Source organism: Meleagris gallopavo, chromosome 11 (assembly GCF_905368555.1).
Source record: "Meleagris gallopavo chromosome 11, MGAL_WU_HG_1.1, whole genome shotgun sequence".
Taxonomy (NCBI): Eukaryota; Metazoa; Chordata; class Aves; order Galliformes; family Phasianidae; genus Meleagris; species Meleagris gallopavo.
The window spans coordinates 3,772,806-3,791,691 of NC_139414.1; the positions used below are offsets into that span (position 1 = coordinate 3,772,806).

The window sequence follows — 18,886 nt, forward strand, 5'->3', positions numbered from 1 at the left end:
TCGAGGGCGGGGCTTCTCCTCAGGCGGGAGGAGTGAGGAGCGGGACTTCTCCGCGCGGCGGGAAGAGTGAGGGGCGGTGCTTCCCTCGGTGGGCGGGGTTTATCATCCGGCGGGAATGGTGAGGGGCGGGGCTTCTCCTCAGGCGGGAGGAGTGAGGGCGGGGCTTCTCCTCACGGCCTCGGCTCGAGCGGGCCTTTTCGCGGCCCTCGGGCGGGGCTTGCGCTGAAGGCGGGCGGCGGGACGGACGGGGTCCGCAGCGTGCGGCACACGTCACTTCCTCTGCGGAGAGCGCTGGCGCCGGGGACGGTCGGGTCGGGTCGGCGCGGCGGTGGCGGGGAGTGGCGCGGCGGGACGATGAGCGACAGCGGGGAGCAGAACTACGGCGAGCGGGTAATACACGGAGCCTGAGCGCGCGGCCCGGCCGCCCCTCCCCTCACACGCACGCTTCCTCCGGCTCCGGGCGGGCGGAGCGGCCGCCCCCGCGTCGCCTTCGGGGCGGAGCGGGAGGGGCGGCGGCGGTGAGGAGGCCGCGGAGGAGGGCCGGGGCCGGGCTCGACGCGAGAAGATGGCGGCGGGGAAGGAGGTGGGGGCGCGCGGCGGGGCGGTGAGGCGGCCCGGCGCCATCTTGGGCTGGTGACCGGGAGCGCCGAGAGGGACAAAATGGCCGAGGGCGGGCGGCGCGGGCCGGGCCCGGCGCTGCGGGGCGGCCTTCCCCGTGCTGCGGCCGTCCGCGGGCTGCCGCTCCGGTGGAAGGTGGTCCCTCGGGGTACGGGGCGGCTGTGGGGCTCGGGGAGGGGAAGGGAGAAGGGGAGCGGCGGAGCTGGGAAGGAACCCCGCCGCCTCTTTGTCCTTTGTTATCCTCCCTCAAAGCCGTATCGCCATCCGCTTCTGGGGGGTGGTTTTCTGCTGCAGTTGTTTCTCCCTTAATCTCCGAGGCCTGTAGCCCTTATTGGTGTGTTTTGCTTGTCTCAGCGTCAGGCTGTAGGTTTTTAACTTGCAGAGCGAGGAACTGTGGGGCTAGTAGGGAGCTCGGAGTTTAAACCTTCACTGCAGGGGTCAAAAGAATTGAGACGTAATAAAACTGAGGGGGGAGGGAAATTGCAATGTCTTGTTGCATCTTTGAAAATGGCCTTTTTACTACAGCAAAGCTTGGTAGGATGTGAGCGTTACTATTTCTGGGTAGGATAGGTCAGAAAACTGTCATCCTTGGACGCTGAAAAACGCTAGATGGAACTGGATACTGAAAACTGGTGTTAAGGAGTAGACTTGTTCTGCCCTCAGTGCTCTTTTCATTGCAGTTCATGCCATTCTTATCCCAGGTGTGTTTCCCATTAGGAAGCATTGCATCTCATGTACCCAGGATAGGGATTTCTGCATGTTAATTTCAGCAGATTTAATTGCAGTTGTGCAAGTCAGGCTCAGAAACAGTTTAAGATAGTAGCTTAACTGTAGTGAAACTTATCAGGCTAACTTGCATAGAGCTTTTTTTGTTGTTGTTAGAACGGTAGGAAACATTAAGACCTTATTGTAGAGTCTTGAAACGTAATTTTGTAGAATATGTCTATTTCTGTATCTGTGTACTTTTATTAAAAAAAGAAAGTAATGGACAGACCATCTTCATCGTGAACAAGGTATAAAGTAAGTTACATCTGACTAGAGCATGTTTAGAAGAAGAATGTTATTCCTCTGTAACTGAACTTTGACTCATAGGTAAGTTGTATGCAGTTGTTTGTAAAACTAAGAGATACAAAGCTAAAAGATGCAACCATTTAGTTACAAGCTTGCTATCTAGAGTAGATGAAGGAGTGGCTTTTTGAGTGTTACTACCAATGTTGGCTTGTGTGTTTGTTTGAATAACCAAAGCTTCTGTTTTAGTCAGTGGCCTTCTATTTCCTTATGCTTCAAGCACCGAAATTTACTTGCAGAGTAGGAACTCTGCTTGGATAAATAATCGAGGGTATGACTTTACAGCTGTCTGTTAAGCTGTTCCAAGTCCATGCTGCCAACAAGAGGTGTGTTCCTGCTTTATCCCTTGTAGCAGTGTTTGTACAGTCAAATCTGGGAACCGGATCAGCTGAATTTGTCTGATTCCATTTCCAGCTGTGTGAGGTAGCCATGAATACTCTGTCAGTTCTGGTGATGAAGGAGCAGTACTGGGTGCTTCCACAAGTAATGGCACTTGCTGTTTTGGAGGCAACAGGAACTTAAACTGTCTTATGCCATAGTTATTGTTTGTTTTCTGAATGTTTCCAGTCAAATTCTTTCTCAGCTTATGCTTCATGATGAAATTAAACTCTAGAAACTTTGAAGCTGAAGAAATGATAACTTATTCAGTGATACATGGCTTCAAGCACCGGAATATTGGCAGCACACCATAACCAACTGTGGCTGTTTCTGAAGACACTTTTGTTTTCATTCACTGTGCTCAGTGGAGTGTGTGTAGCTAAGTAGGGCTGGAGAGAAGGCTGGTTGCCAGAAAATCTTGCTTCTTCTGTCCTCTGCATGTTTGCAGCCTGCAGATAGCTATTTACCCTGTGAATTAATTGATATTCCGGGAAGATGAGAAGCAATGTGGTAACACGATGCCACCAAGGTAGGTCGTTCTTTGTGCCTCCTCCCCCAGCTTCAGGCCACACCTCCTGGTAGGCAGTGCAGTACCCTGAGCTGTCAGAAAGTAATTTGGCTTTTTTGCTGAGGGGCTGTTCTCTGGCAGCTCACAGTACTGAGTGATCAGGTGATCCAGAAGGACGAGCAGAAGCTTTTTTGTTTTTTTTTTTTCTGTTGGATCCATTGGTAAATTTGGGAATAGCATGACTGAGCGTATGTAAAACTGGCACCCTGACACCTTGGATCAGTCTGCAGTCAGATTTGGTAATGCACAGTGGTAGGTTGTATACCTTCCTTCAGGAAAGCGAGTAGAAACAGCTGTGTTGGTAAGGCTTTAGTATAAATAGTGCCAGTAGTACTGACTATTTAAGTTGTGAAACAAATCTACAGTTCTGTGTGAGGAAAAACTGGATTGGGAAATAGAGATATAACACAGTTCTGGTGCATATCTTGCAGCTGCTTCTGTCTGTGGTATTTTGTCTGTGCTTCAGCTTTTCATGATTAGAAACAGTAGCTTTTCAGTAGGGAGCACCAGCTTTGATTTGCTTACCAAAATACTTGAATATAGCAGGAACAACAGTTTTTCTCTTTCCCCATGATGTGAGCCTGATGCATCTTTCTTTTTTTTTTTTAAGCTTGAAATTCACAAAGGAGCAGAAAGGAAAAGAAGGCACTGTGTTAAGACTAAAACAAAGTAGTGGACGTCCCAATATCAGTGAACAATGAGACAAGCTTATGTGGATTTTCAGGGGTCACATAATGGGGCATAAAGTTTGGGGCTTGCAGATGAAGACATCAGCCGTTTGCTTATGCTAATAGCACTTTCCTACTGTATTTCTTCAAAGCTTAACAACTTCCAAACATCCTCAGAAGGGTGTGGGGAGCACTGCTGTGTGTGGTGCTTCTTGTTGCCTTCCTCCCACAGCAGTGTGCATTTCTTGTCCTGTCACTCTGAGCCCTTCTGTCTTTGTGCATTGCTCCTTCTGCCTAGCTGAAGTCTGTCGAGAGGGTTACGTTCAGTGAGTAGAAGTAGGTTCCCTCAAAGGAAGAACAGCCTTAGTTGTTGTTTTTTTGCGTGTAACCCCTTCTTAAAATCTTTTTCCAACTCTTTTCTTTTACATTTGCTCAGAACTCGTCTGTGTGGGCTTTTTCTTTTGAAGGAAATAGCAGGCTTAGGGTAAACTTATTTGTAATTCAGATCTCAGTATTTCCACTGCCCTTCACAGAGTTGCTAAGTATGGTGGCAATGGCTTAAAACACCTTGACTGTTTTGGCAAAGAAGAATGTGGCTTTGACTAACTTTGCTTTCTTTCTATTGCTCTTAGTATTAATTAAAAATCTTCACGTTGCAAGTTCCTCTTCTCTCAACTGTTGTTATTTTACAGTAGGCAATTGTAAATAGCAAATGTCTGTTGTAAGTCACGTGGAAGCAGCTTAAGTGCAATTAAACGTTGGTTTAGCGAATGATTTTCTGAATGATACAGAATGCCCTCTAAGTTGAGTGCTGAGATTTAAGAGATATTAGAGATAGATCAAATGTTTTGGAGCAAATCCTGTCTGATGAATTAGAAAGAAATATCATGTTTGAAAGCCCTAATTAGGTTAGGCCTTTACCAAAGCAGAGTGCATGTAAATAATAGAGCAGATGGGATATTGTTCCAGGGCAGCATGTGAGTATTTTGCACAGAAGTCTGTTTTCACTCTGGAAAACTCCCATTTGGAGGCGTGAAGCCTGCACGTGTAACCGGGCTGGTGCAGGCAGAGCAGGCACAGCGTGCTGGGGAGCACTCCCAGCAGGCTTGCTGGCCTGTAAGCACATCCCAGAGAGCAGCGAGGTTGTGGAAGGAAGTGGCTGAAAGAGGAACCGCGCTGCTTTCTGTATTCTTCTACTTTGAGGCATCTCTGGCTGCAGCAGGGACTTGACTTGACTTCAGGCACTTCTTTAACTATGTGGTTCATAAAGTACCGAGTACACGAGTTTCTTCATGCTGGCATTGATCAGTAGGTTGTTAGCTGATCTGTTGTGCATTTGCTGTTAAATATAGGCATAAATAGCAAATTTAGTTACGTAGCGCTAAGCTTAAACTGAATCTGTCTATAAAATAGTAGGGAAGTGGTAGATACGATTCTGCATATGTAGTAAAAGTCCAGAACATTTTTTTTTCTAGTTTCAGTTTTGGCACTAGATTTTATCCTGGAGTTTTTAAATATTCTTCATCCTGTTCTTTTTCTATTAAGGTTAATGTTGAAGAAGGAAAATGCGGAAGTCGCCATTTGACAAGTTTTATAAATGAGAATTATTTGAAGCTCAGGAATAAGTGAAGCTGAAATTTGAAAAAAAAGAAAGTGAATGCATGCTAATTATCAGACCAGAAGTCCCACTTGTAGAATATTGAGCAATTTGTGTGAAGTGGGGAAGATGAAAGAAGTCAGAATTTGAAACGGAAGAATGAAGAAAAGGAATAAAAATGAAGTTAAGATAAGAAGTAATCTGGAATCTGAAAGCACTACGCTAAGTAATTACTAGTCTGTTTATGTGTCCCTGTATATTTTGCTAAACATGCATGCATTATCTGTTTAATAGCAAAAGTATATGCAGGGTAAAGAAGTGTCTACCAGGGAAGAACTTCTTAAAAATCTAGGCAGTTCTAATGCCAACTGCCCGGACACATTGAATGAATTTTTACCATTTATTTCACTGGAGCTTGTTTACAGACCGTAGGTACACCAGAAATTGTATACAAATTAGGCTTTCAATATCTGCGTGCAGGAATCCCGTTCTGCTTCCAGAAGCGGAAGTGCTCATGGGTCTGGCAAGTCGGGGAGGCACACCCCTGCAAGATCTCGATCTAAGGAGGATTCAAGGCGTTCCAGGTCAAAATCTAGATCCAGGTCTGAATCCAGGTGAGTTCCTTTTTTACCTCTTCCTCCTCTTGGCAAGTCAGATGTCTTTGGATTATTATGGATTGCTATGTCAGAGGTGAACTGAAGTGCACTACAGCCCAGTTCTGTTGCCAGGGGTCATTGGTGATTGTGCATACATAAAGGGGCATGTATGGTTACAGAATTTGAAAGCTGAATGATCAAGTTAGATCTTGTTGCAGCCCTTTTTGAGAGGCATTCTGCTTTGTAGGCCTGTATCTCTGCTGATCTGGTTTGTAGTTGGCCTGCCTCTGAAGTTTCTCTTGGAATAACAGCTAGCTTCTGAGCCTGGCACTCTAGGAGCTCTGGGTTGTTTTATTTTCCTCTGCACTGGAAGAAATGGACATGTCACCACATCTTATGTGTTAGGTGACACTGTCCTTTTCTTCACTGCAAGCACTGATGTTTTAGAATAATTGCTGATGCATTCTGTGAGAAAGGAACAGATAAGTATAATAAAAAACAGAACTGACACCTGTCTTAGCATTTAAACGTGTATTAATTGAAGTTGAAATTAATTTTCTGAAGAGCTCTAAAGATTGGGCAGCTTCCTAAGCTTCCAGAAAAGTTGTGGAGAAAGCAACTTTATTATTTGTTCCACAATTGAACACATGAAAATGCTTCTAGGGCTGCATTACCAGTCCTTTGACTTATCTGCTAAACAGGCTGCAGGCAGTGACAGCGTTCCCCTTGAAACCACTAACAGACTTCTTACTGAGACACAAAATATGCCCATAGTCTAAAAATAAGGCAGTAAACGTCAGGACTATCCACTTGGCATTGGACTTACTATGGGTGTTGTGCAAAGGGTACATAATTTAAAAGCAAGGATGAAGAGGCAACAAAGCCTGCAGAAGAGTGAATAACATGATTTTGTGAAGAGTCTAGAGAATTCGGTGCCGAGTGCGGGATGAATGTATTGATGGTACCTTTAGTCATTTGTAAGCATTCAGAGGAGAAAAACAAACAAAAGCTTGGGTTTCAGTGGTAGCATTTCCAGCTGAGCTGTTCACAATATGTTTTTGTGTGTAAGCTCTGAATTAGGTTTAGGAGAGCCTCAGGGTCAGGGTGTGGGAGGGATAACATTTCTGGAAGACATCATGCAGTCACCCCCAATGGAAAATGATGTTGTATACTTTGCTTAGGCTTATTGTAAGGTTAGAATGAGCAGTCTGAAAGACTTTAGTGGCAAGGTAAATACCTTCTCAAGAATTTTGACAGCAGAGGAATGAGATTGTTTTTGCTGTATATTTCAGTCAGATACAATTGACAAATCATACACTTAACATGTAGTGCAAGAACAGAAATGAGAAGTTGAAGGAATAAATAATTAGTGTTGCTAGTAGTGATTGGGATTATAGGACGGTTCAGGAGAGGTCCTGTCCAAACTTCTATTCAAGACAGACTATTCTGGGTTCAGATGGTGTTCTTGGAACTTCATACAGTTGGGATTTTAAAGGCTTTGTGGGTAGAGACCACACATGCTCCTTGAGGAACCTTTTAGAGTGGCAAGCAAGTCAAGACCCAGCCCAGCATGTTCTTTTGCACCATAGTAACCCCTTGGGCTTCCATAGTCTTTGAAGCATTGCTTTTGCTTGCAGAATAACCTCAATGCCATGTAGGAATGCAGCCTCACATAGTTTGAAATGCTGCTAGAGGCAAACACAAGAACTAGGCCTTCCAAGTCTTGCCGCTATGATACAGTTTTTAAAGTAACGATGCAAATATTTCCATTTGCAAGGAACCTTTCAAATTGTACCATGGCATCTGACATCTTTTTGATGAACAGCAGTAGATGCTTATGACTCCCACAGCTTCCTGAGCATTTAACAGCTGTCCTCAAAATATCTACAGCTGGAAATAACAAAAGGATCTTGCGAGCTTAAGAGGTGGTTCATTAGCAGAATTGTGAATTGCATGTAGAACCAGTATCCTCAAATCTTGATTTGAAGTGTCATCACAGTCATGAGCTCTGGCTCTCACCAGAGATAGCATTGTGAAGTCTTTCATAGTGTGTGGTTGTTTCTGTTGCAAATATATTTTTGAGCTGCTGGCTTTATGAATGTGAACTTCTCTTAGGATCAAATGTGTGTCTTTGCATATTTGTCATTTGTGCTGTGGACGCTTTTGATGTGAAAAATCCGAAGCTGTTTTTCTTGAAGTTTTCATCAGCGAAACAACAAATACTCTGCCCAGGCTTGTTGTCTTTGACTAGTTCTTTGTAATGTCTGAGCAATCCTCGATGAAGGAATATGGCTTTCAGCTGTGATGGTTTTGCAGCAGAAGAGAAAAATGACAGTAGTGTTTAGCATTTAAGATAGCAATATGACTGGTGCCTATTTAAAATAAGCCTTGTTCTCTCAGTGGTTTATCTGGCTTAAAAGGGTCTAGCTTTTGTTCATTGTAGTGGGTGCATTCTGGAATGTGGAACATCGATTCTGTGTTTGTCTTCAGGCTTCCTGTACCAGAGGCTGAGATGTAGCTGTGTGCACATGCTGAGTTTCTCATTTTATTATTTCATTGTCTTTTTATACAATCTTCCCTGCCTCCGGGAAGTTCCCTCTTCTGTTTCTTTCAGTATTTTATTCTTATACCCCACCCACCTTCCCAATTACTTGTTCTTTGTGCATACCTAAGTGTTGTAATGGGACATGCTGAAGTCATTTCTTCTGGACGTGTACGTATTCTTCAAGCTGGGGAAGGCAAGACTTGCTGGGCTCACTTCTGAACAGAGATGCTTAACTAGTGACAAAACCTGATAGTGGATGAAGCTGTTAAATGCTCAGGAGGGAGTAAAAACTGGCTTGGATCAAGAGCGTTATTTGTCCCAGGGTGGTGGTTGGGCTACTGTGTGAAACCTAGTCCTACAGCAGTGGCTTCTGGGCTCAGTCAGCTTCCACAAAAGGGGAAGGGCGTTCAGGGCCCAAATAAGAGCATGAAGATGAGTAACTTATGGCTAAGGGCCTTTGGATATTAAACTGTTCAGTGCACTTCTTAGTCTTGCAGCCATTTTCTTTGTAGCTGCATGGAATGCAGATCATTCAGTAACTGCAAACAGCACACCATGCTTGGGTGTAGCTGGTCCAGCACATGCCTAACTTTTCAGGCAGGGCTGTCTGCACTGAGAACTGAGGGCTTAGTTGAAGGAATTGGAGTGTTTATTGGCCTCACGGAGCTGGTGCTGTCAGTAAACACTTCCAAGTAGAAGCAGGCTGAAATTAGTGAGCAGTTGCACTTCTGCCTAGATACACTTGAAAGGTGAACATGTAAACATGTATGAACAGCTAATGTTAAATAACTATTCAAACAGTAAAAGGTAAATAAGTGTACTGCCACTTAACTACTTCAATCCTGTTAAGCTCTGTTTTGGAGGCATGTTGCAGATTCCTGTCTGTCATTGTGAACTCTGTAAAAGAAATATCTATCTATCTATCTCTGTCATTGAAGGCAATGCTATTCTGAGTATGAACAGAAGTGTGCACCTCTCCAATTGTGTGTGTGACAGTCATGTTTGCTCTTAATTCCTGTTCCCTCTTTCTACTAAGTCTTTCGGGGAGAATTTTCAGCTATTTTATTTTTACTTAAATACTGCTTTAAGTGCTGTGAATGTTCTGGGCAAAGCAAGTTTGAAGCTTTTTGAGGAATTGAAAGCCAACCAAAATGTTGAAGTCCTTCTTTTGCAGTAATATGTTAAGACTGAGAGGTCGGTCCTTGAGATTAGCGACTGAATTGATTATAGCTTAATCACGTGCCACCACAGGTTCTTAAAACATATTTGTTTAGACTTCTGCTTATGAATATCTGAGGTACTTTTGAAAAGGGTTCTGGAAGAAAAAACACTGTCCCTCTTCTTTTTTCCTCAGATCTAGATCACGGAGGAGTTCCCGCAGGCACTACACCAGGTCACGCTCTCGTTCCCGCTCTCACAGGAGATCCAGAAGCAGGTCGTACAGTCGGGATTACCGGCGGCGGCACAGTCACAGCCATTCCCCCATGTCTACTCGCAGGCGCCACATTGGGAACAGGGTACGTGTGCTCTACAAGTAGATCACTACTGTGTAGTCTTCAGTGATTCTTCAAATCAGTACATTTGTTCATCTTTCTTTTCCACGAAAATGGATCCTGCTTAGGTGTGTTTGAAAGATAAGTGCTACCAGTGCAGGCTGATGTTGGTATGCCTGCTGTAGTAAACAAGTAGATGTATGCAGTGAGGGCAGAGGTAGGATTAGGAAGGAGAGGCATTTGTCTTCCCTAGATCTTCTGGGAAACTAAAACATTTGATTTAAAGCTGTCTTAGTGTTTCATTAAGTAAGAGCTTGTAAAGCAACTTTCTTCTAGCTGTTGAGTCTCGGGTGCCTGAGAGCAGTGGGATTCATGCTAAAGCTGGGGAGGAAGCAATAGCTAAAATGTGTGATGTGATCCAGGCCTCTCTGTAACCACATTCAGCAGTTACCAGCATGACTTTGGAGCGAAGACAGTATTTTTTTTTTTTTTCCTGTGCTGCCTCTATGGTTGGTACAGGGCTTCTGGAAATACAAAGTATCTCTATGAGAGAAGGGTTTATGTCTGTAGGATTGATTAGAATAGAAGTGTCTACTTCAAATTAACCCAGCTTGGTCTCAGCAGTGTGTTTTTGTTGAAGCTTTGACAAATTCAAACTTGTGTTTACTATACCAGGTATTGCACGGGTGTTTATTGTGATACCTCTCTCTTCCTTTAGGCAAATCCTGATCCAAATTGTTGTCTTGGTGTGTTTGGGTTGAGCTTGTACACCACAGAACGAGATCTGAGGGAGGTTTTCTCCAAGTATGGTCCAATTGCTGATGTTTCCATTGTGTATGATCAGCAGTCTCGACGTTCAAGAGGATTTGCATTTGTGTACTTCGAAAATGTTGAGGATGCTAAGGAAGTAAGTTACTGTGGCATGGACTGTGTGGGATGTTTGCTGTGTTTTTGGTTGCTGGAATGTATGTTTTATACCAGGACGTAGCCTGGGAAACTCACTGCTTGACCTTTAAATGTGACACAGGAACCTCTTGTGTTAATTCTTTCACTAGCTGAAGTAAGCATAACGCAAGCTAATGCAACGATATCTTCCCTGCATTCTCAGAGCCTAAAATGTACTTCAGACCTCATGATAAAATGTCAGTCTTTGTTCAAAAGAGACATCCTTTGTATTAGAGGAAATAGTGGAAGGGTATGATTCTGGTCTGTGTGGATTGGCTTGTATAATTCACAAAAGCAAACATCAACCTATTGTAGTGTGAATTGTGCCAACGAGAAAAGGAAAATAGAAACACATGTGTTCTGTTTTCTCTTAATTAGGCGTGTTCTTTCCAAACACCACATGTGCTCTTCTGTTTAATATTAATGTTAAGAGTATCCCAGACTGGTATTTCAGTGTTCTCAAATGCTCAGGTGCCCTATGGAAGTATTAACATGCATTCTGCTTGCTTCTAGTGCTTCAGTTATAAAGGGAAAAAATTTCATCTAACAGTAAAAGGCCAGACAGGCATTGTATTGAAATGATGTCTCTGCTGAACATCAAACTACTGAATATATGCTTACAATTGCTACAGAATGACTAGGGAAAGGAGCTTGCAAGTGCGTAATTCTGCACTCAGGCCTGCCATGGCTGGTGCTGGGAATAGGCTCATCTTCTGCATAAATCCTGCTTTGTACCATCTGAGTGGCTTTTTTCCCCCCCTTAAATTTGGCGTAAGACTTCCATGGTAAACTGAAGCTTTGAATGTAAGCTGTCCTATTGGCAGGAAAAACAAAAACTATTTTGGATGTTTTGCTTAGTATTTGCTTATGACTCAATTATTACTATATTCAAGGTTGGGGTAGGGTTTGAGAATATTTTTTTGGAGCAGTGGGGGGGCTTCTATGCTATGTTTGAAGTTCCATGTTGGAGCAGCTAGGATTCCTCGTAGAAGCATTTTCAAAGGCTCTTCTTAATCATATCAGAATCAGTGAAACAACTGGTAAATCATGTTCCTCACAGACATTTTGCACAATATAAGTCATGTTTAAATAATTACTGAAGCTTATACCCAGATAGCCTAGATTGCCTTGGATTTTAGGTTCAGAGATTAAATGTGAGGCATAAGTGAAATTTATAACTGCTTTAACTGAGATCTTTCAGGGCTTTTCTTAATATTCCAAACAGTGGTTAGGAATTTGTGTAGGTAGTAAAGTTCATACCTCCAGCTAACTGTATTTTTTCTGTGCTTAGGCTAAGGAACGTGCCAATGGAATGGAGTTGGATGGAAGAAGAATCCGGGTAGACTTTTCCATAACAAAAAGACCTCACACACCCACCCCTGGAATCTACATGGGAAGACCCACTTAGTAAGTTACTACTGTGGCTTTTTTTCCCCTGGAAGTGTAAGGGTCAGGATACATTGTGTCCTGTATTTTAAAAAACAAAATAACAGCAACAAAACAATTCGTCAGTGGCTGATCTGAGGTCAGTTTAGATTACAGTAAGCAGGAACTTGTGTCCATTAGTTAAGCAGTCCAAACATTAGCTGTCTACACACTTAAGTAAGAATTTTGGAGAAATTCTAAATTATTTCAAGTTGTTTCTGATTAGTGGATGTTCCCCTATGTGCTCTCAAACACCAGTGGCTTTGCAAGCTCTAGTTTTCAAGTGTCCCTCAACAAATACTACTGTGCAGCTTTGCTGCAATTTGCCCTATCCATAGTGTAAACATTTGACGAAGTTACCAAGAATGTGAGTTGTTTTCCCAAGTAATTTTTCAGTTGTTTTCCCAAGATTTTCTGCTTACAGTGCTGTTGGCTGTGTATTGGTGTTGTATTGAGGCTCTAAGTTTATTTTTTTAATAGAGAAATTCTTCCAAAAGCTTTCTGGGAGTTAGAAGTGAATGAGGAGTTGGTACAGGCACATAGAATTCCTTGTGTGCCTGCCTTAAAACGTTAAGAGGTTTCAGAACAAAGAGGAAAGTAGCTGCTTTAAAGATCAAGTATTTTAAACAGCAGTGTTAAGTAGTTCCGTTTCCATCTGCATCACTGGGAAGCACTCGTACCATCACTTTAACTGTGAGAATGGGGACCAGTAACTTAAGTCAGTTAAAATGGCATATGCTTGACTGACTGCACTGCAAACAGGATTGATTGATTCATTATTAAATGAAATTCTCTTTTGTTACTTGCAGCGGCAGCTCACGGCGACGGGATTACTATGACAGAGGATATGATAGAGGGTACGACGATCGTGACTATTACAGCAGATCATACAGGTGAGGCAACGTTTGTAGTGCTGAACTACTTCGACTTCGTTCTGCAAGTGTGTGCCACAGTATTTCTGTGCTTGTAATTGTGGAATCTCGGTATACCTCTACAAAGAGGGCTGGTCACTACAGATGAGGTTGTTCAGATATGAGAAATACTTCGTGCTCTTTAACTTGAGCATGATTTATTCCATATTGTTTTTTTTATTTATGAAAAACAAAGTACCATTCTCTGTACAAAGAGGGCTGGTCAGTACAAATGAGGTTGTTCAGATATGAGAAATACTTCATGCTCTTTAACTTGAGCATGATTTATTCCATATTGCTTTTTTATTTATGAAAAACAAAGTACCATTCTCTGTACTCACATTTTTTTTTAAAAATGCTGTTTTGTTCCTCTCCCAGCATTAAAATGATGGGAATACAGGTGCTGATCTGATATTTGAGTTTGCATTTTAATGGCAAATTAAATTAGTTTTTGAATGTAATAGACAACAGGTAGGATGCTTCAGTGGTCACCATAATCCCCTGTCAACAATTATGACATCTCAAATGTTGCCAAAGCAAAGAATCAGATCTATTACTTGTTCTGCACTGGAAGTTTGTATGGCAAGGCTTTTTTTTGCATACTCTTATCAGCTCGGATGAAGATGTTCTACTGCTGGCACTTGTGCTTCTTATTGCTGTCTGCAGTCTTAGGTTTTCAGTAGTACAGTGGTTAACTTCCCTGAAAGTGCTGAATATCCAGGTGGCAGCGTAGATTGCTGGGAGGGCTAGTAAAGTTGATAGAAAATTTGTTGAAAACTTAATTGGCACTTAATTGGTTTTGGTGACACAGCTAGCTTTATATTCTGCATTCTCTATTATGGAACACAGGAGGAGTTGTGTCATGTGAAATTCCCAGAATTTGACTCAAACACGTTAAATTGGACACAAAGATGACACACTTCATTTTTTTTATCTAATTGCCCAATGTACCTTTGGTTGCAGAATCATAGAGCCGTTCTGAGTTATTTGCTGTGCTTTAATGCATCAGCACTGGGTACATCTATGACGATTGCTTGATGACAATGTTTGGAGAAGCATGAGTTTGAATTATATTCTCTTATAGCTCACAGACAATGAACAATCTAAATCCTGCGATCTGAGCTTGCAGTGTACTCTTCTGGATGTAGAAGAAAATGTTCTGTGTTTACATTTGTATAGTCCTGAGGACATTTTGTATGTCACTGAGGACAACTGTCTCCTCTTTCCTCTCCTGCTCGCAAACGCTTGTTTTTCCCAGCCTGTCATTGTGGATTTGGTCTGTTTCTCTCTTTCTTGCGTAGCTGTGCTTCAGCACTGCAGGGGCCAGGAGGAGGATCAAGGTGCCTCTGCAATCATGACAATGAATGCTGGAGACACAAGTGCTTTGCTCATAGTTCTGGGAAAGAGTATTTTCTGCCTTTAACAATCCATTTCCGTGCTACGTCAGTGGCTTTGAACATCTTGGAGAAATGCATGTCTGTTATCAGGGTTAAGCTGCTACAAGGACGAGATGTATTGGTTTTCATCTTGCCAGCAATTATACATAAACATCCACATGAAGTAGATGAGACCCAAAAGTAGCTCTTTGACCAAGCTTTCTGCACAAGGTAAAAAAGCTTGCTCAGAGTATTGACAATTATCCTCGTCTTGCTTAATGTCCTAAAGATAATGAAATGAAAGCTAGCAGGCAAAACAACTGAAGCAGCTCCCAGAAATGTTGGGGGAGCAGAGAAATCTGTTTCTCCCATTTTCTTTATTCTTCCTCCTGGGAGGGATTGTGATAAACTTATAAATGGCAAAAGCGTACAGAGACCAGCAAAAAAACATAGGGCTATAGAATGTTTGATAACAGTTTTATATTGTCAATTTTTCTTCTTGAACTTGCTCATGGTACAGATCTCCTTTTGCAAAGGGTTTATCAAGGTTTTCTGGCTGTACTTTTTTGTTTTTAAGTTGTAACTTGCTCCTCATTTTAGATGGTATGTCATGTCTTTACCTTTTTCTGGTTCTTGATGGTGAACTGTGGCTCAGATCTTTTTGTAAAGAATTATCAGAAGTTTGAATTTTTTTCACTTCTGAGTGCATACTGCTGAGAATAGATGCAGAGACTGATATTGACTGTGTACAAAGAAGAGTACGTGAATTAGAGGAGGAAAAGCAGGCCAGCAAGAAGTGAACTGCCTCAGTTAGTGTGCTGGTTTTAGTGTTAGCAGAATTCATAGCCACGCTTCGGTTCAGCTCTTGCAGGCAGTTGTGCTGCTGGCGATGTTCTGACCTTCCTGTGTGCTCTCCCATTCTGTGTCTGTCATGTGATATTTAGGGCTTTGGGGTGGAAATACTCGGAGTATTGACAGTTCCAGCAAGAATGATTTCCATTCCCTAAAATAACAAATCTTTGTAAAGCTCGCTGCAGAACCTTTCTAATGTCTTCTCAGATACTGATATAGCAGATATGGAAAAATAGCAGGTGAAGCAGATACAAAAAAGATATTGAAAGCAAGCCACAGATGTCTGCACGTGTCTGCTTTACAAGTACCATGGTCTTTACTAGTTAAATACTTGGTAATTATCCTGCAGGTATTGCTTGTTTGAAGGAGAGAACAGAGTAGTGTTGCATATGCTGTGGGTTCTTCCTTGAATAAGGGAAATGGAATATATAAATTCTAAATCCTGAGCTGCAAATGTTACACACTAGTACTTGACCCTAGAAAGTCAATGAGTAATAATTACTGTACATTTTCTTCCTTATTTGCTTTCTGTGCAGTGAAACCTGAAGGGAAATACAATGCAGGATGCAGTTGTCGTACTAAAATTTTTCTCATGTTGCTGTGGAATACTCAGCCTGCAAAATAGGGATGCAAAATATGCACACTGCCTAATCTACCAAACGGAGAAACTTCTTTGGGGGGGAAAAAAAGTAAAATAGGAAACCTGTTGGTTAGAGGTTAGAAATGTAGTGTATTTTCTTGACTGTCATATGATTACTGCCTTTTTGAGCTGTGAGAGATCTGTAATAGTCACACCTGTTCCATAATCCAAACTTGATTCAGTAGTGCTCTGCTATATCTAAATCTGTGGAAGTAGCAGATCAGCCACTGAATATTGTTTAAGTGTTACAATCTGTTGCTTCAGTTCTAGGTGACTTCTGTATAAGAAGTTGTACCACTGTTCTGAAGATGCCTTTGTTTAAGCATGATGAAGTGTTAAGGGTGTCTACCTCAGCCCTGGTATCACCTTAGTCATCTTTCTTTAGGACAGCAATCTGATCTCACTACTTAACAAATAAATAAAATTGCATGCTTTGAATAGATAAGCATCTGAGAATAGAAATGCTCTTAAAACCAGAGGCTTCTTACTGCTCTGAAATCACTGCTTGTTGAAGAATGTGATGTAAATCACAATATTGGCCAGCTGAGTGCAAGACCTCTGCAGCTGCACCTTGCCACTGTATTCAGCTAACACCTAGGAGTCAAAAATGAAGGTAGTAGGGAAGTAACAGTGTTTATCTAGTTAAGCTACCAAATGTTTTTTTGACTTCACTTTATCATATGATTGAACATGTTTTTTACTTCTATGGTGAGCTTCTTTGTTAAATTTTCAAAACTGGTCTGTTTCTGTCTTCACAGAGGAGGTGGCGGAGGAGGAGGAGGAGGATGGAGAGCTGTTCAAGACAGAGATCAGTTTTACAGGTATGCCAGGAAAGCTTTTGGTGTCTGGTAAAAAATGGAAACGTTCTTCTCTGTGGCATCTTTGGGATGTTTGAATCAAGTTTGAGGATATCTTCAAATGCAGTAAGAGCAACTGGGCAGCTGTTGAATGCTTGAGAATCTTGGATGAGCAGTGGAATTTATTTCAAAGGCTTCCTCATTATGTGAAGGGGTGAGGTTAATATGGAGGCAGGTTAGTGCAGCTTTACACAAGAAAAACTTGTGATCTGTGCCAAGAAGTTAATGTCCTGAATAGTTTTTGTGAATGACTATTAAAGGGATTAGAGAAACTAGGTAAGGAACTGAGAAACTTGTGATCGGATTGAGAAGTTGTCCCAGAATTTTGAGGGTGGGATTAATTGGCAGCAGTGACTGCTGTTCAGATTGATTCTTCATCCAGATGAGAATTTCAGATTCAGAGTTAAAGTGTGATCGGGCTTTTGATTTGGGTGTTTGGGATGCTTTTGGCTTGAAACAGAAAATTCATACACGTGAAATGTGCATGTAGGAGAGCTTATTTCCTTTATTAGTCCTTTGTAGTATCAATCTGGCCTTTGATTCATAAAAAGACTATTTGAGTTTTATTAAAGGTTTGCTTTGTTCTCCAGTAGAAACATTGATCAGGTCTTCGTACTCTGGTTAGCTTTCCTGAGTACTCTATTGATTGAGATAACAGTATCTACATGGAGCTGCTGCCACTCATCACCCACGGGGTTTAACAGAGAGATTGTTTCTGTTGCCTTGTTTTGCAGGCGGAGATCACCGTCCCCATATTACAGCCGAGGGGGCTACAGATCTCGATCCAGATCTCGATCCTATTCACCTCGTAAGTAATCTTAGAGTTCTCGTATCAAAAGCTGATTTCCACTTTGCCTGAACTTCCTTTGAGCTTTCCCATCTCTCATGACTTCAGTGTGATTGTATTTGTGTTGTTATGAATCACAGTTCCCTTTAAAGTTACATTGAGCAAGTGGCAACCTTGAGGGTAGAGCAAATATTTAGTTTGCAACAAAATAAACTAGGTAATACTGCTTTTTTTTTTTTTTTCTTTCTTGGTAGCACTTCTTTCTTGGGAACTCAGCGGTATGTAGCATGTTGGGAGTTTGGTTAAATGTAGAACAGCAAAGCTGAACTCACAGGTTCTGATATTGGGACTAAATTTCCTGATGCAGCATGGAAAAGAGGAGGCTAACTTAATCCAGGATCTAAATGGTGCTTTTGTCAAAGCAGCTTATTTGCATGACAGATAAAGCCGTATTTTGGCAGAAAGCTAATAAGATGCAATGGCATTCCTTGCATATTCCCCTCATAATGGATACACTTAGCATGAATGTGCTGTGTTCTCAGCCTTCTCATATTTACCATTTGTGTCCAAAGGAAGACAGGTGGAACTGTGCTTTTACTGATAGGTAGGGACACTGGCTTCAGCCCAGTTACAGTGCACATACCTGCTGTGTGCTGAGATGTCAGTCCTGTGTGTGTCTGACGTGACTGGAACTTACAGAATAGTGCTGAGGTTAAGCTTTGACAGACAGATCATTGGGCACTTAAGAAATTTGATGCAGACTTGAGGTGTGCAAATGAAATCAGAACTTTGAAGGTCTGCTAGTGCTTGGAAGTCTAATTCTGTGTATTTTTTTCTTTCAGGTCGCTATTAAAGCATGACATGTAGAGGAATTTCTAGCTACAGCCTTTGAGTTGAAATTGCGAGTTTGTGGACAATATTTTTATTGTCTCTTCTGTTTAAACAAGTGAACAGTGCCTAGTGAATAGGTGACTTTTACACCTTTTATGAAGAATACTTCTGTGATGCTGTTTCATTCTGCATATTTGTGTAGTTTGGTGCTTTGTTCCAAGTTGTGTTTTGAAAGGAGTATGTTTTGCATGTATTTTTTTAGTCTCAATTTTGACTCCTGAAAGGTTTCTATTGTAAAAACAAACTATTCAGTTAGTTTTTTTCTACTGATTCAAAGGTATTCTAAAGATCAAAACCTGTGTAAAGTGCTTTCAAAAAGTGAAAAATAAATTTAAAAAGTTTGATTTTTTTTTCCCGTGCTTTTGACAAGTATAAATTATGGGTTGAAAAGGGACTCCCACATGTACACAATATTCCACAGCCTATGACACAAAGTTCATAAGTAAAGTTCACACTAAGATTGTGTTGTTGGGTAATTGTTTTCTAATTGCAATACCTTCAGGTATATAAATCCAGTGTGTAGAGAGTCCATACGTAACGTGCACAGTAGCAGGAGGAAGGAACTCAGTGATGGTGAACACATGGAGCAGCACGTCTTAGAAACTTACGGTAATGCTGCTGAGCTTTGGTTGAGGGGGGGTGAGCTGTTAGCAGATGCTTTATCCCACGTA

At 41.9% G+C, this 18,886-nt stretch overlaps 1 protein-coding gene across 2 annotated transcripts; it reads left to right on the forward strand.

Moving 5' to 3' along the window:
• The first annotated feature begins 179 nt into the window (after nucleotides 1-179).
• Nucleotides 180-18,559, forward strand: TRA2B (transformer 2 beta homolog). 2 transcript variants are annotated; one of them, XM_085232930.1, is made up of 9 exons: nucleotides 180-390; nucleotides 5,378-5,511; nucleotides 9,393-9,555; nucleotides 10,250-10,438; nucleotides 11,768-11,883; nucleotides 12,711-12,794; nucleotides 16,439-16,501; nucleotides 17,272-17,345; nucleotides 18,167-18,559. In XM_085232930.1, exons 1-9 carry the CDS (start codon nucleotides 355-357, stop codon nucleotides 18,175-18,177), a joined length of 870 nt encoding a protein of 289 aa, XP_085089056.1. In that variant the 5' UTR covers nucleotides 180-354; the 3' UTR covers nucleotides 18,178-18,559. The 2 variants fall into 2 exon arrangements, with proteins under 2 accessions (XP_085089056.1, XP_085089057.1); XM_085232931.1 differs by lacking the exon at nucleotides 180-390 and adding an exon at nucleotides 425-583.
• The last annotated feature ends 327 nt before the right edge of the window (nucleotides 18,560-18,886 follow it).